The 14,627-nt window shown below is 35.3% G+C and overlaps 1 protein-coding gene across 1 annotated transcript; it reads right to left on the reverse strand.

Moving 5' to 3' along the window:
* Window positions 1-951: 951 nt before the first annotated feature.
* Window positions 952-8,688, reverse strand: LOC133333844 (uncharacterized). The gene is made up of 2 exons (XM_061542155.1): window positions 7,155-8,688; window positions 952-2,180 (listed from the first exon to the last, which is right to left on the reverse strand). Exons 1-2 carry the CDS (start codon window positions 8,686-8,688, stop codon window positions 952-954), a joined length of 2,763 nt encoding a protein of 920 aa, XP_061398139.1.
* Between the last annotated feature and the right edge of the window lie 5,939 nt (window positions 8,689-14,627).

The following is a 14,627-nucleotide window of genomic DNA, read 5'->3' on the forward strand; positions in this document are numbered from 1 at the left end:
TACACGCCCATGGTGGACATTATTCTTAAAAATAACACTCCCATATCCAAGGCTATTGTGGCCTTTATTAAAAATTCCACGCCTATGTTGGCATTTATTAAAAATTCCACGTTTTTGCTGGCCTTTTTAACACGTTGACGGACAGTAGAATCAAGTGAAATTCGAAAACATGACACTAGGCTTCTACTTGTACGCTGGTAAATGCACATTTGTGATGCTACAGCCGTCATGTCACATAGTGAACTTGAACTTGACGGCTATAGAAGCAACTGTCCGTCAACGTGTTAAAAATTCCACGCCTATGCTGGCCTTTATTCTTGAAAATACCACGCTCATATCTGACGTCAAAAAATATTCCTAAAAAATCCACGCCCATTGAGATAATATGTTAGGCCTTGAAAAAATATTTTTTAAAAAGTCCAGGCCTTATGTTAGGCCTTGAAAAAATATTCTTTACAAAATCCACGCTTTATGTTAGGCCTTGAAAAAATATTCTTTAAAAAGTCCAGGCCTTATGTTAGGCCTTGATAAAATATTCTTTAAAAAATCCAAGCTTTATGTTACGCCTTGGGTCCAAGATGTTGTAGTGGCTATTCAATGTAGTAAATTCCCGCAAATGGGTGTTACCCATCCTTGGGATATTTACCCCTCAAATACCATCTCTAGGCTAATAACAAATAAATAAAACAATATCTAAATTATTAATTATTATAATTTTATTATTTATACTTTATTAATATCTTAAACATAATCGCTTAATAAATTACATAATAACATAATATATAATACACATGTAGAAAAATTATTATTTGTTCATAGATTTATAAAACATATTTTTTTTAATAATTGCTGGCATTTAAGTCTTATTTTATTGTCTCTTTAAACCTGTACACTATGGACAATTATGCTAGTTTCAAAAACATTCCGTTCTAGCCTTCAGTCATAATCTCATCACAATCCAGAATTTCCTGGCGCTCTGTGAACATGTGAATGTTCCATCTGACTCAACTCCAAACCATTTGAAGTTGATGCCGTAGACATTGACTGCAATTCGGTGGCTTTCTTTTGTGCCTTAAGGGCACGCTTGGGACATAATACCTGTTGCCAACATTTACGTGAATTTTCATCCAAAATTACAAAATAAACAAACAGGACGAAGCCTTGTAATGTTGCCGTCAGACAGAATAGATACGAGAATACCAAACCCATTTTCATGAAAGCAAAAATACCAAATATCCACGATAGACCCAATAGGAAAAATAATAATATCGACAGACGAATTTGTTTAATAATCAATTTCTTTTCTGTACGCTGCATTGCCATACTTAAACTGCGTGATATACTAAAGAACACGTAGACAAAGATGGCCAAATTTGCAGTAACAATTAGAGAGACAGGTAATATAACGCCAAAGTGTAAACCATTACCAGACGGGTAACAAATCCCTGTATCGGTTACAAGTTCATAAGTGGATGGTACATATGACTTCGGATCAATGAGAGCCACCAGCAGGGTTGGTATCAACGGTAGACCCCAGGCCAAAATTGCCGATTTCGCAATATAATGTTTTGGCCTCTGAATACCAATTACCGTCACATAACGTTGAAATTGTAAAAATGCTATCAACAACATCCAGGTGAATAAAACCAACAACGAGTACTGCAGCAGAGCACCCAAAAATACACATTTCGTATAATCACGTTCATCCACCAATGACTCGGATACATCATCCGTATTGACAAATAGGAATAGAACCATTTGTAATGTCAATGCCACACACATATTCAGCAGGATCTTATTCGATGCTTGTGCACGCCAACTTTTAAATAAGGCCGCTGTAATCCAAATACCCATTAGACCCAATAGCGAAAGACTGCAACCAATTAGGGAAATTATATCGAGAGCTTCCATATGTACGGAGGTGATTAGAATTTCATCGGTAAGATCGTTTTGTTTAAAACTGCCACCAATCAAATAGGAGAATTGTGTCAAATGACTGGTATAGCAGAGCACCAGGGGGATGTGATGGGCACTCGCAGATTCACTTGTTGTTTGTACACCACCACTGGTCCATGTACTATAATTCCAATAACCACAACCTGAATTGGGGTTTGTATCAAAACTGGTTGCCGCTGTTGAATGTTGTCTCAGTAGAAATGGTAAATTTTCCGGTAGGGCATCTGAAAAGAAATGACAAAAATATTATTAGAAAAGGTTTCGATTGATTTATAGGTAATATAAATAAATAAATTGGTAGCCCGGCCGGACCGAACTTTTTATACTCAAAATTTTTGTAAATAAAAAGGGACGTTCCACGATCAATTGCTGTCACGCGAAAATACTATAAAAACTCAGGTTGGATGAGGACCTTGAAATACCGGAAGCTATGTCGATACATGGGCTTTTTGAGAGAAGAAATTGTTAACTCCGTAATGACAAAATATAGTGTCATTAACATAAGTGAAAACGTATATTGAATAATGCGCCTTTATATGGTGGTTAAGGGAACCCCACCCATTCTCGATTTTAATTTTTCACGATTTTCAATGGGCTGGTAAATCAATACCAATGCTTGTTAAGGTTTGTAATTTTGCACATATATAATTGAAGATTTAAAAGAGAAGAAAAATAATTAAAAAAAAAAATTTGTTATTGTTTTGTTGTTGTTTTTTGTAATCAAAGAAAAGTCCTTATTTTTGATGGCGGGCATGATAACTCCTCACTGGAACATCGGAATCCGAAAATTCCAACGGTGTTAGAAAGAGTACATGTCTGGCTCTCGTATGAACTAGGATTATTGACTTCGCTCTAAAATTAACAAAATGGTGGACCTTTGAAAAAATATTTTTGGAAAATCGCCGATTTTTTACCAAAAAACCAAGTTAAAAAATAAGGAAGATCTTCACCGATTGGCTTTATCCTAGTTCATACGAGAGCTATACACTCCCAGAGGAACGTTGCAAAATTTGGAACCGATTGGATTATTAGCTTTTGAGTTATCGTGCCCGCCATTCGCAAAAAAATGTTTAGAGAAAAACGCGTTTAAAGTTTGAGAAGCCCTTCAGCCGTCACTTGAAGCTGACACAATAAATCGGATATATTGAGATTTTCACTTGAAATTTTGTAGAGACATTCTTTAATCAGTGTAGATTCGAATTATATCAACAAAAAATTTGGCCCCGAGAATGGGGCGGGGTCCCCTTAAATCCAAATATCGACCAATATTAATAGGAAGATTTTCCACCCAATGTGAACTCAAAATGTCAAATTAGAGAAACTCGGTTGAAAAATATTACTTAGAAGGCTATTTCGACTACTAACGCGATGCTTGGTGACAACGCAAAGCAGATTAAATTTGTGACCACAAATTGAATCAATTTTTCGGTTAGAACAGATTTTTTCAGACACTGACCGTTTCCTCTTCTCGGTGGATTTTAAAAATCACTTCAATATTTGTTATTTGAATGTTCAAGATTGTGTTTGAAAATTTGAAGAAGACCTTGGACATCATGCTTCACCTTAGTATGGAGTCTATGTAGAAACATCAACTTATATTGGAAATATTACGAATGTCAAATACAACTACTTCGTAATGCTAAAGGTCTTGGTGGATTTGATCCGCTGAATCAACTACAGTATTTCTAATTAGCTGGTCAGACACCCTCATACATGCAATGTTCTTCTTGTGGCCTATAGAGCGACTTGAAAAAACATATAGAAATTACGGTTTGGTCTATGCCAACTTCTTAATATCGTCCGATCATCTCCAAAAATTATAGGTGTCGCCCTTGCCATAACCGCAACTTCGGGTAAAAATAGATATATCTATGTAAAAATTTACGTATAATTCCACACTCGAGTACATACAACAACAACAACTGGTATTAATCTAAAGGTCAACCATCTGGAGTCTATATCCCGCAGAAGTAAATATATTCTCCAAAGGATACACATTTTGTCATTTTTCACACAAAAGCTTGGGTCAATTTGACCCACTAGATATTACCGATCTTCATCGAACGGTCGTGCTTATTCCATGGTCAGGCTCCTCAATCTGTGTAAAATTTCATGATTTTCGGGCTATAATTGCGGCCTCTGAAGCAACCAGAAGCCGTTCTACAGACGATCTACAGACGATCACACATGTCTAGATCGATTCAGCTGGTCGAGATATGATATGATCGGTATAATATAGATGTGACTAGGAACAACATTTTGACAACATAGTTGTGTAGGGTATAAGTATGGGTTTATACAAAACAATTCTTTGCAACGATGATTCACCATATCCACCATTTTTTTTATAAGAGACACAAATGTCACTAAGGATAAATAGCAAAAATTAGGCAGGTCTGCTTTATGTATTTACAAACATTGACCTATTGACAATTTTCTGTGTAGAAGTATTTTTCTTTCGATTCCAAAATGCAGCGAAACCCCTCAAAATGCCGAAAATTGGGGTCAATGTCGAAAGATTTTAGGTCATATAATTATCACTTCAGCGCGGTTGTACTCTAGGCTCTAAAACCCCGGAATTCCTAATTAGAAGCTTTTCGGTTAGAAAATGTGACTGGAAAGCTCAAAATACCAAATCTTTATATACCAAATATGTCCTGTGATGATGTATGCCAGCCTTAAAACCAGTGAGCGGAGCAGTATAGTCGGACGGGGCCGACCATATGATACCCTACACAACTACTACGAACAGCCTGGGCAATATTTCGTGATATTTACACCCTTTTACCGATTATAGATCAACAACCCCTCTTTCTAAGTCTTGCATATTTTCCAAAATGTTTTTTCTTGAAGTGAATTTTTACGACATACAATAAAAATTGGTCACTTTAGGTTTTGGTTGATTTGACACTCGGAAAATTGACCGATCATCATCTAAACAACCGCTCCCAGTATTTGGTCAGATCTCCTTCACCTTGTAAAATATGTGATGTTCTGTATATAATAATTGCCTCTAGAGCGACTAGAAAATCTGGCAAAATTAAAGTTTTCGGTTCATTGTACGCCTGAATGAAATCTCAACTTCACCGAAATTTATAAGCGTCGTCCATGACCATAATCGGAACTTCATGTACAATTTCAAAGCGATCAGCGCGAGATTTCCGTCCTCTAATAATACGCACATAGTCGCCTTTAATTAATTACGTATAACTCCCGCATCGGAGTACATACAGCCATATAATTGGTATCAATTTGAAGGTCAACAACTCATCTTGGAAATACTATCAACATCTCGAATATATGTCCTTCAGGAGCAAGTATATACGCCCCAGAATAAAAAATTTGTAATTTTTCACACAAAAGTCAGGGTCCATTTGACCTGCTAAATATTGACCGATCTTTATCAAAACAGGCATGCTTATTCTTTGGCCCGATCCCCTTCTCCATGTAAAAATTCACGATGTTCGGACCTTAACTGCGGCCTCTGGAGCGACCAGAAAAACCGACAAAAATTTGGTATTTGGTCCATTTCATCCCCTAAATATTAACCGATCTTTATCAAAAACAATAGGGGTCTTCATTGGTCAGAACCCATCCTACATGCAAAATTTCGTGAAGATTGGTCCATAACTGTGGCCTGTATTGTGTTTACAAATTATAATGGACAGACGGACGGACGAACACACATGTCTAGATCGACTCAGCTAGTCGAGATATGACGATCGGTATACTTAAAGGTGGGTCTAGGACCAATATTTCGCGGCGTTACAAACTTTTGGGGCTGCACAAAGCTATAATACCCTGACAACATAGTTGTGTGGGGTATAATTAATTATTATAAATTCAGTTCCATTGTATTCCAGCATATAAACTTCCGAAATTCCAAAATTAGAGCTTCTTCGGTTACAAAATGCGACTGAATTCTTAAAATACCGAAAATTAGGTGGATTTTATATATGTGAGGAATGCAAAAACATGGACCTATAGAGGTAATTTTCTGCGTAGCTGCATGCCAGCCCCAGACCTATAATGATTATTTATTTTTTTTTTATTTTCAGAGTCATTTCGTATGGAAATTGGCCACCCTCACATGGGGTCTTTGTCGAACCATGGACCTATAATGATCATTTTCTATGTAGATGCATGCCAGCCCCCAAAACCCCATTTGCTGTTGGAAAATGGGGCTAAACCCTAAATCAAAATACCCACAATTGTTCGGGGTTTTATATGGGAGATTTCGAAAAGCATGGACCTATACGGATCATTTGCTAGGCTGGCATACATCTAGGCAGCCCCTAAAAGCTGGAAACGCCAAATTAATGCATTTTCGTTTGGATAATGCGGCAAACCCTTCAAACAAACCATAGACCTATGGTCAAAATTTTGCGGGAAACTAATTTTATAACATCACGCCAAAGCAGTATTCAATTTGAGCCAAGCTTTGCATTAGTATCTCCCCTCAAAGTGCCAGTATTTTGAAAACTTGTAAATCTCACATTTAGCGAACGGAATATCAAGTTTCATTCAAACCTTGCACATCCTAATATTTATAACAAGCCTATATAAAGTCCGAATATTGGTCCAATCTTTCTGATACCTCCCCCACAAAGTGTCAAAATAAAATATTAAGCGAATTGAATTTTCGATTTAATCCAAATTGTAAATATCATATGAAGCGAATGGAATATCCAAATTTCATTAAAACTTTTAACATCTTAATATTTTTAACAAGCAAAGATAAAGTTCGAAGTGGATATTCATCAGTCTACTATTTCAGGTACCTCCCCAATAAAGTGTTCAATATTAACTGAATGGAACGTCAGATTTAGGACGTTTACAAACTTCTAGAGGTATCTTAACTATGTTTGATGTATCCCAAAGATATATGTACTTCGACGTCTTTAAACTCACGTCAGGGGATCTCCACACCTTTCGTAAATATTATAGCTCTCAGAGGCATTTTATGTTCTAGAACATATTCACTTCATCTCTAAACCTGCATAGTTTACATTAGACTAAGAGAATATATTTTATATCGACAGATGGCGTGGACCATAAAATGTCTTCTAATTTGAGATACTATCCCTGAGGCCTCCTATTTAAATACAAACGAAATAACAAAATTAATATACTTTTCATGTTATGGTTGAACATTTATAAAAAATTATTCCAAATAACCCTTTACTTCATCTACTCACCTTCATATCCCGGTATTGAAATGGATAAAATTTTACTAAATGGTTTCCTCATACGCAATATATTTGAATCCACAAACAGACCATCATGGGCATAAACCTTAAAAACAATTACCGGTGAACGTTGTGACAGTGACAGGTGTACCATTAAATGTTGCCACATTCGCTGCGGTATAAATGAAGCCAGCTCTAAATCTGTATCGTGTAACAGCCCCTCTACCGTTTCATTCATGTAGATAAAACGATAATGGAAATCATTAAATGAATCATAATTCAATTCTTTGGAATGTGACGCAGCAGTTAGTTTTGATGGATAGATGGCAATGCCCGAAATGTTAGCACACAAAGGGTTAACAAAGAATACGCTTATATTTCCGCTGATATGAGCGTAAATACCATTGTGAAGGTGTGAATTAAGTACTTCCACTGCCGGCAGTGCAGGCGATGACGATAAGTTCTTATCAACGTTGGGATTTTGTGTTATGACATGCCGCATTGTTGTTGGATTGCGACACTGCTGCTCGGACACAAACTTATCACCTATCGTATCCATGTATGACTCAAAAGTGTCCAACAGTGAATTTGTGGCATTCAATTCGGCAGACATACGCAGAACCATGGGATCACTGGCCATCAGATTGTGTGTAATCTGCAACACATCCGAGGACAGTTCAATATCGGGTGTTTCAGCAATCAACGATTTCAGAATTTCCTTTGTCAGATGAATATCGGCTGGTAGGCGACGTTTTGAGGGACTTTCAAGTATTCTGATGAGATTGCGTGAAGTTTGTAAACGTGTCATGGGGTCATTGGTACGGCTGCGAGATGTTACATTACCAAGTAGGGAATTTAATTCATTGCTAACGATTTGTTGTTCGGTAGTTCTTAAACATTTGAAATCTACAAATTTTCGTGGTAAAGGTTCCCATTCGGCACGATAGCTTTTCGGATTGTATAGACAACGGCGGCTCAATGGCAGGCCGTTTGGTTGTAGACAAATATCTTCTAAGGTGGCTGTTTCATAAATTCGTGTACGCTTCCATACGTTGATGTGAGGTGTCAAACCTTCACCCTGAATAAAATTATGGTGAAATTCTTCGGCCGCACAGAACATACTGCGATGACATTGGATCATAACAGTGCTATTATCGGCTGCTTCCCATACGGCACCCTGCTGTGATGGTGATAGAAAGCAACGTCTTCGCAACGGCAAACCGGTCTGGGCTGAACACATATTCGGCAAGACAGCGTTCTCCCCCACCTTAGTTAGATTCCAGGTTACCCACAGCATTTGGGTTTGATTATTGTCCGTTATGAATTCATAGAAATATTGTTCCTCATTACAAAAGAGGAAAGTTTCGAGGCTGGGTAAAATGGTGGGCAGGCGGGAGGTTGTAGTCGAAGTACTTCTTGTGCTGGAATCCTCTTCACTATCATCAATAATTTTGGGTTTCAAATGCCCCTGTGGTATTATCGTTTTCGCATTTGCCTGACCGGCCAAACCCCACAGAAATATTAACCACAACAGTATCTTCATTTTATCAGACGTGAAAATCATATTTAACTTTAATAAACACGATTTTATTATTTTAACACATAATATTTATTATAATTATTCTATTTTTTTGCCATACTACAATAATTGATGTATTTATTTATTTGCTTATTTGTTTGTTTTTCTTATTTTTTTTTTTTTTTTTTTTGAATCTAACGTTTCGTTTGCCAATATCGTATCGACCGACACTCTATATGCACCGTCCGTTCAATTTCACAGTCGAACACAAAACAACATTCCCCGTCCGCTTAGATTTAATTACTAATTGAACAATTTCAATTTTCTTGAATTCAGCCAGAACAAAAAAAAAAACTAAAATAAAGAGAACGAACACAACATGAGACATATTTACTTTGATTCATCAATAGCACCAAAGTTGCCAATACCACCACCGTCGCCACCAACAACCATCAACTACCATCATCACCATTGCTTATCACTCCCATATTCATCGATAAGTGGCGGACTCTTGATAAAAAAAAAACAAAAATTCTATATGGCAGCGCAACATTTTAATTCAAAAACATACAAATGTACATACATACGTACGAACATACATATCTATAAATACAGGTATGCACGTTGATCTGTAAACATTAAAAAATTCTGTTGTTGAGCACTTGACATATATGAATGAATGTTTATTGGGATGTGACGAAAAATTTAAAAAAATTGTTTTGAGATAAATTCACGCTTCTGGTTGTGTTGTAGAAATATTGTTGAATTTTAAATAATTTATTTTTCAATTACAATAGCGTTAAATTTACGCTTATGTGGTCAGCGATTTTTTAAACCATTTACCACACTATGGTACATTGTATTAGGTTTTTGTGCATACGTTTCTAAACAAATCAATATAGACCAATAGTTACTCTTAATGATATTCATAGAATCACATTCTGAAACGATTTATGGATATCCTTCCGTCTCACTATGGGCCAGAGATCCAATTTGTTGGTCATAATTAGAGCAGTGGGTGGATCGAAAATGGCGGTCATATATTTTAAAAGTTAAATTAATAAAATTATTTTTCAACACGTTTTGTAGTGCTTTATACCCTTCACCACACTGTGGTACAGGATATTATGTCGTTGTGCATATGTTTGTAACAGGCAAAAAAATCGAGATAGACCCATAGTTTCTTTTGAGAATATGCATTGAATCACTTTCTGAGTCGATTTATGCATGTCCGTCCGTCTGTCTGTCCGTCCGTCCATGTATTTTTGTGAACAATGTACTGGTCGCATTTATAATCCGATTTGGCTGAAATTTAGCACATGCCACTTATTTGGCCCAAAGACGAACCCTATTTAAATTGGGAAAAATCGGTTCAGATTTAGATATAGCTCCCATATATATTTTCGTCCGATTTAATATAAATTTAAGTGCTCCAAAGTCCCTATATACCTTTCGATTTGCACGATATTTGGTATAGCCTACTGAATTAGGTCTAGAATGATGTGTGCTAAGTTTCGTGAAAATCGGTTCAAATTTAGATATAGCTCCCATATATTTTCGCCCGATTTTATATAAATGGACTACCAAAGTCGCATATATCTTTCGAATATGAAACTATGAATGAAATTGTATTTTTCATGTATCAAGGTTCTGAAACTATGGCATACATTATTAAATTTGAATTATAGTCATATGGTTGAAGAATGTGCTCAAAATTCTGAAAGTTTCGCAATTATAATTCGAAATATCAATTTACAAGCAATTTGGGTGAAAAACGCGCTCAAAATGTACAAAAAACAAAAATTAGGGGGTTCCGTTATATGGTGTTTACCACAAATAGTGTAGCAAAATTTATATTTTTTGGTAAGAATATGTGTTTAATGGTGAAACGCCTAGAAATATTCGTCGACGAATAAAATTCTATGTCGATTTTCGTTTGTCCGTATATCACGATAGATATCGCAATGTTTAAGGTACAGCTCTGAAGTTTTGCACAGACGTTGCTAGTATTTTGGTAATTTGGGCTATCATTGAATAACACGTATCCATACCAAAAACCAGCATATATATATATATATATATATTATTCACCACTTTGGGTATACTCTACATATGTAGCCTAACAGACGTCGCCTTTTCGAAGGAACATTGACATGAAATTGAACGAACTTAAACTTATTAGGCGTACAATCAAAATGAATACGTCGAAATTATATATGGGAGCTATATCTAAATCTGAGCCGATTTCAAGGAATCTTGCCAAAGATTAATTTATATTATTTTCAGTACGTTGTGTCAATAGGCCTACATATGGGTCTTTACTGCACCATTTACTTATAATCGGACGAAAGTATATAGGATCAATATGTAAATCTGAACTGATTTCAGGAAAACTTGAAACGTGAAAGGTTATAGTAACATCAGTACATTGTACAAAATTGTGTGCCGGTCGGCCAAACTTTGGGAGCTATATCTTAGTCTGAACCCATTTTAACGAAACTTAGCACACATCATTCTGGACCTAATTCACTACCCTATGCCAAATTTCATGCAAATAATCAGATATATAAAGACTTTGGACCCCTATTTACCTTAAATGGGACAAACATGTATATGGGAGCTATATATAAATCTTACCCGATTTTCTCGAAACTTAAAACACAACATTCTGGACCTAATTCAGTACACTATGCCAAATTTCGTGCAAACTTAAAGATATATAGGGACGTTGGTGCCCTATTTACCTTAAATGGGGACGTTGGTGCCCTATTTATCTTAAATCGGACGAAAATATATATGGGAGCTATATATAAATCCGAAATCCGATATAAAGCCCAATTCATTTATGCCAAATTTCGTGCAAATCGAAGGATATAAAGGAACATTGTTCTAAGTACCTAAAATCAATTTTCATTAAATATATGCACAAAGAATTTCTGTGCAAGTGTGGTGAAGGGTATAAAAATATACCCATTGGCATTGAAAAATATTGTTTAAAAAATCCACGATTCTGGTGTTCGTCAAAAAATAGTTCTTAAAAATCCACGCTTCTGTTTGGCATTGAAAAAAAAAAAAAAAACATTAATTTTTGCTCTCACGGTACAGATCGTATATGTTAAAACATTGCAAAACATGCGACATAATGTTGAGTTCGACGCAGAACTGTGATTGTATTCGTACTTTCCCAAAGCGCCCACGGGCGACTGTTTGGTAAATTTTGGTCTAGATCGACTCAGCTAGTCAAGAGATGACGATCGGTATACTTAAAGGTGATCTAGTATCAGTGTTCCAGCTCTATCGCTTTACCCAAAATCCAAATTGTATCATTTAGTACTTATGATAAACATAGTACAAATTTACAAAACTACCTACATATCCCAATCCAACACTTCGACTCAAAATTTGAAGATTCCAGCTCCAACCGGTTCTCCAAATTCAAATTGTATAAACTTTAGAAAAGTTTAGTACTTCTCGTATAAGTATACGCTTTCAAAACCACCTCCTTATATCGACCCTACTTCTTAACGTTTTTCGCATTCCAAATTTCAAGTTTTTAGCTGTATCCATTCACATTGTAACAAATTTAGTAAAAGTTATTCTTTTTCGAATACTTAAAGTTCGAATGTCCCAAAAACCTTTGGTACACCTATCCTACCCTCAATCCAAATTATAGATTTCAGAGTTCTACATCCACCAGTTTGGCAATTACAAATGGTACCACATTTAGTACTTCTCTTACCGTTCTAATACGAATTTCCAAAAACCTAGCCTTATCTGACTTCACCACCTTCTGGAGGAAGGTACACAAATAATTCAAACTTCTATTGTCCGTTCTTTCATAGCACTTCCATTTCCGCAACTTTTTGTTTTAAAAAAAATATTTTCATCTCACCCTATTATAGCGATACGATATTTGTACAATTGTTTCTGTGTGTTGTTGCTGTTATTGTTTTTGTTGTGGCCAATTTGTATAAACAAAAAGATCAGCACAAGTGCACACCAACTGTATACGTTAGTTGTGAAGATACATACGAACGTGTAAAATGTCCGATTACAGACAGTAGATTATTAGTGATTTGTAGGGTTGTCGGCCTGAGATTTGTAATGGAAAGGTTATATGGGTTATTTTTTACACACCGCGTTTTTAACTAATTTCAAACAAATTTAATATGTTTTGATTAGAAAAAAATAATTAGAAAAAAAAATTATCTATTACAAAATAGTGAATATTTGTTTCCAAGTATATGCATCTATACAATTGTTTTTAACAAATTTCATACAAAAGCAACATATTGAATGGAATGTTGAATTTATGTACTGTGATTGTATTCGTACTTTCCCAAAGCGCCCACGGGCGACTGTTTGGTGAATGTTGGTCTAGATCGACTCAGCTAGTCAAGAGATGACGATCGGTATACTTAAAGGTGATCTAGGATCAGTGTTCCAGCTCTATCGCTTTACCCAAAATCCAAATTGTATCATTTAGTACTTATGATAAACATAGTACAAATTTACAAAACTACCTACATATCCCAATCCAACACTTCGACTCAAAATTTGAAGATTCCAGCTCCAACCGGTTCTCCAAATTCAAATTTTATAAACTTTAGAAAAGTTTAGTACTTCTCGTATAAGTATACGCTTTCAAAACCACCTCCTTATATCGACCCTACTTCTTAACGTTTTTCGCATTCCAAATTTCAAGTTTTTAGCTGTATCCATTCACATTGTAACAAATTTAGTAAAAGTTATTCTTTTTCGAATACTTAAAGTTCGAATGTCCCAAAAACCTTTGGTACACCTATCCTACCCTCAATCCAAATTATAGATTTCAGAGTTCTACATCCACCAGTTTGGCAATTACAAATGGTACCACATTTAGTACTTCTCTTACCGTTCTAATACGAATTTCCAAAAACCTAGCCTTATCTGACTTCACCACCTTCTGGAGGAAGGTACACAAATAATTCAAACTTCTATTGTCCGTTCTTTCATAGCACTTCCATTTCCGCAACTTTTTGTTTTAAAAAAAATATTTTCATCTCACCCTATTATAGCGATACGATATTTGTACAATTGTTTCTGTGTGTTGTTGCTGTTATTGTTTTTGTTGTGGCCAATTTGTATAAACAAAAAGATCAGCACAAGTGCACACCAACTGTATACGTTAGTTGTGAAGATACATACGAACGTGTGAAATGTCCGATTACAGACAGTAGATTATTAGTGATTTGTAGGGTTGTCGGCCTGAGATTTGTAATGGAAAGGTTATATGGGTTATTTTTTACACACCGCGTTTTTAACTAATTTCAAACAAATTTAATATGTTTTGATTAGAAAAAAATAATTAAAAAAAAAAATTTATCTATTACAAAATAGTGAATATTTGTTTCCAAGTATATGCATCTATACAATTGTTTTTAACAAATTTCATACAAAAGCAACATATTGAATGGAATGTTGAATTTATGTATTTATATTCTCCACATGCAAAATATCAACATTTGTTTTCTGAACAATAAATTGTAACTTTTGTTTAGATTTAAATCAATCAAAAAGAAATTGGAAAAAAATATATAAAAACTTTGTTTAGATTTAAATCAATCACACATAAACTGGAACAAAATATTTTTTTGGGTTGGACAAAGTTTGTGATAAATATGGGAAATGAATTGTAAAAATCAGAAATATGAATAGAAACATGAACACCATTGTCTGGAGGTGGGCATTTTCGTATATGAATGGAAGCCTTTGGCGAGCATATAGGGACAAATTCGCCATAGGATCCTAATAAAGTCGCCAAGGTCTTTCATCCATATAAGTAATTTTCCAACAAAATCCACAGATTTTTTAACAAAGAATTTTAATCCCCCATAAAATAAAAGTTCCCCATTTGCAATATTCGATTTATATGAAACGCAACTGTACGTGCTTTTTATTTATTTTTTTATACCCTTCACCAC

This window comes from Musca vetustissima, unplaced genomic scaffold (genome assembly GCF_032173495.1).
Source record: "Musca vetustissima isolate MV318-11 ecotype Yass unplaced genomic scaffold, APGP_CSIRO_Mvet_v1 utg25798, whole genome shotgun sequence".
NCBI lineage: Eukaryota > Metazoa > Arthropoda > Insecta > Diptera > Muscidae > Musca > Musca vetustissima.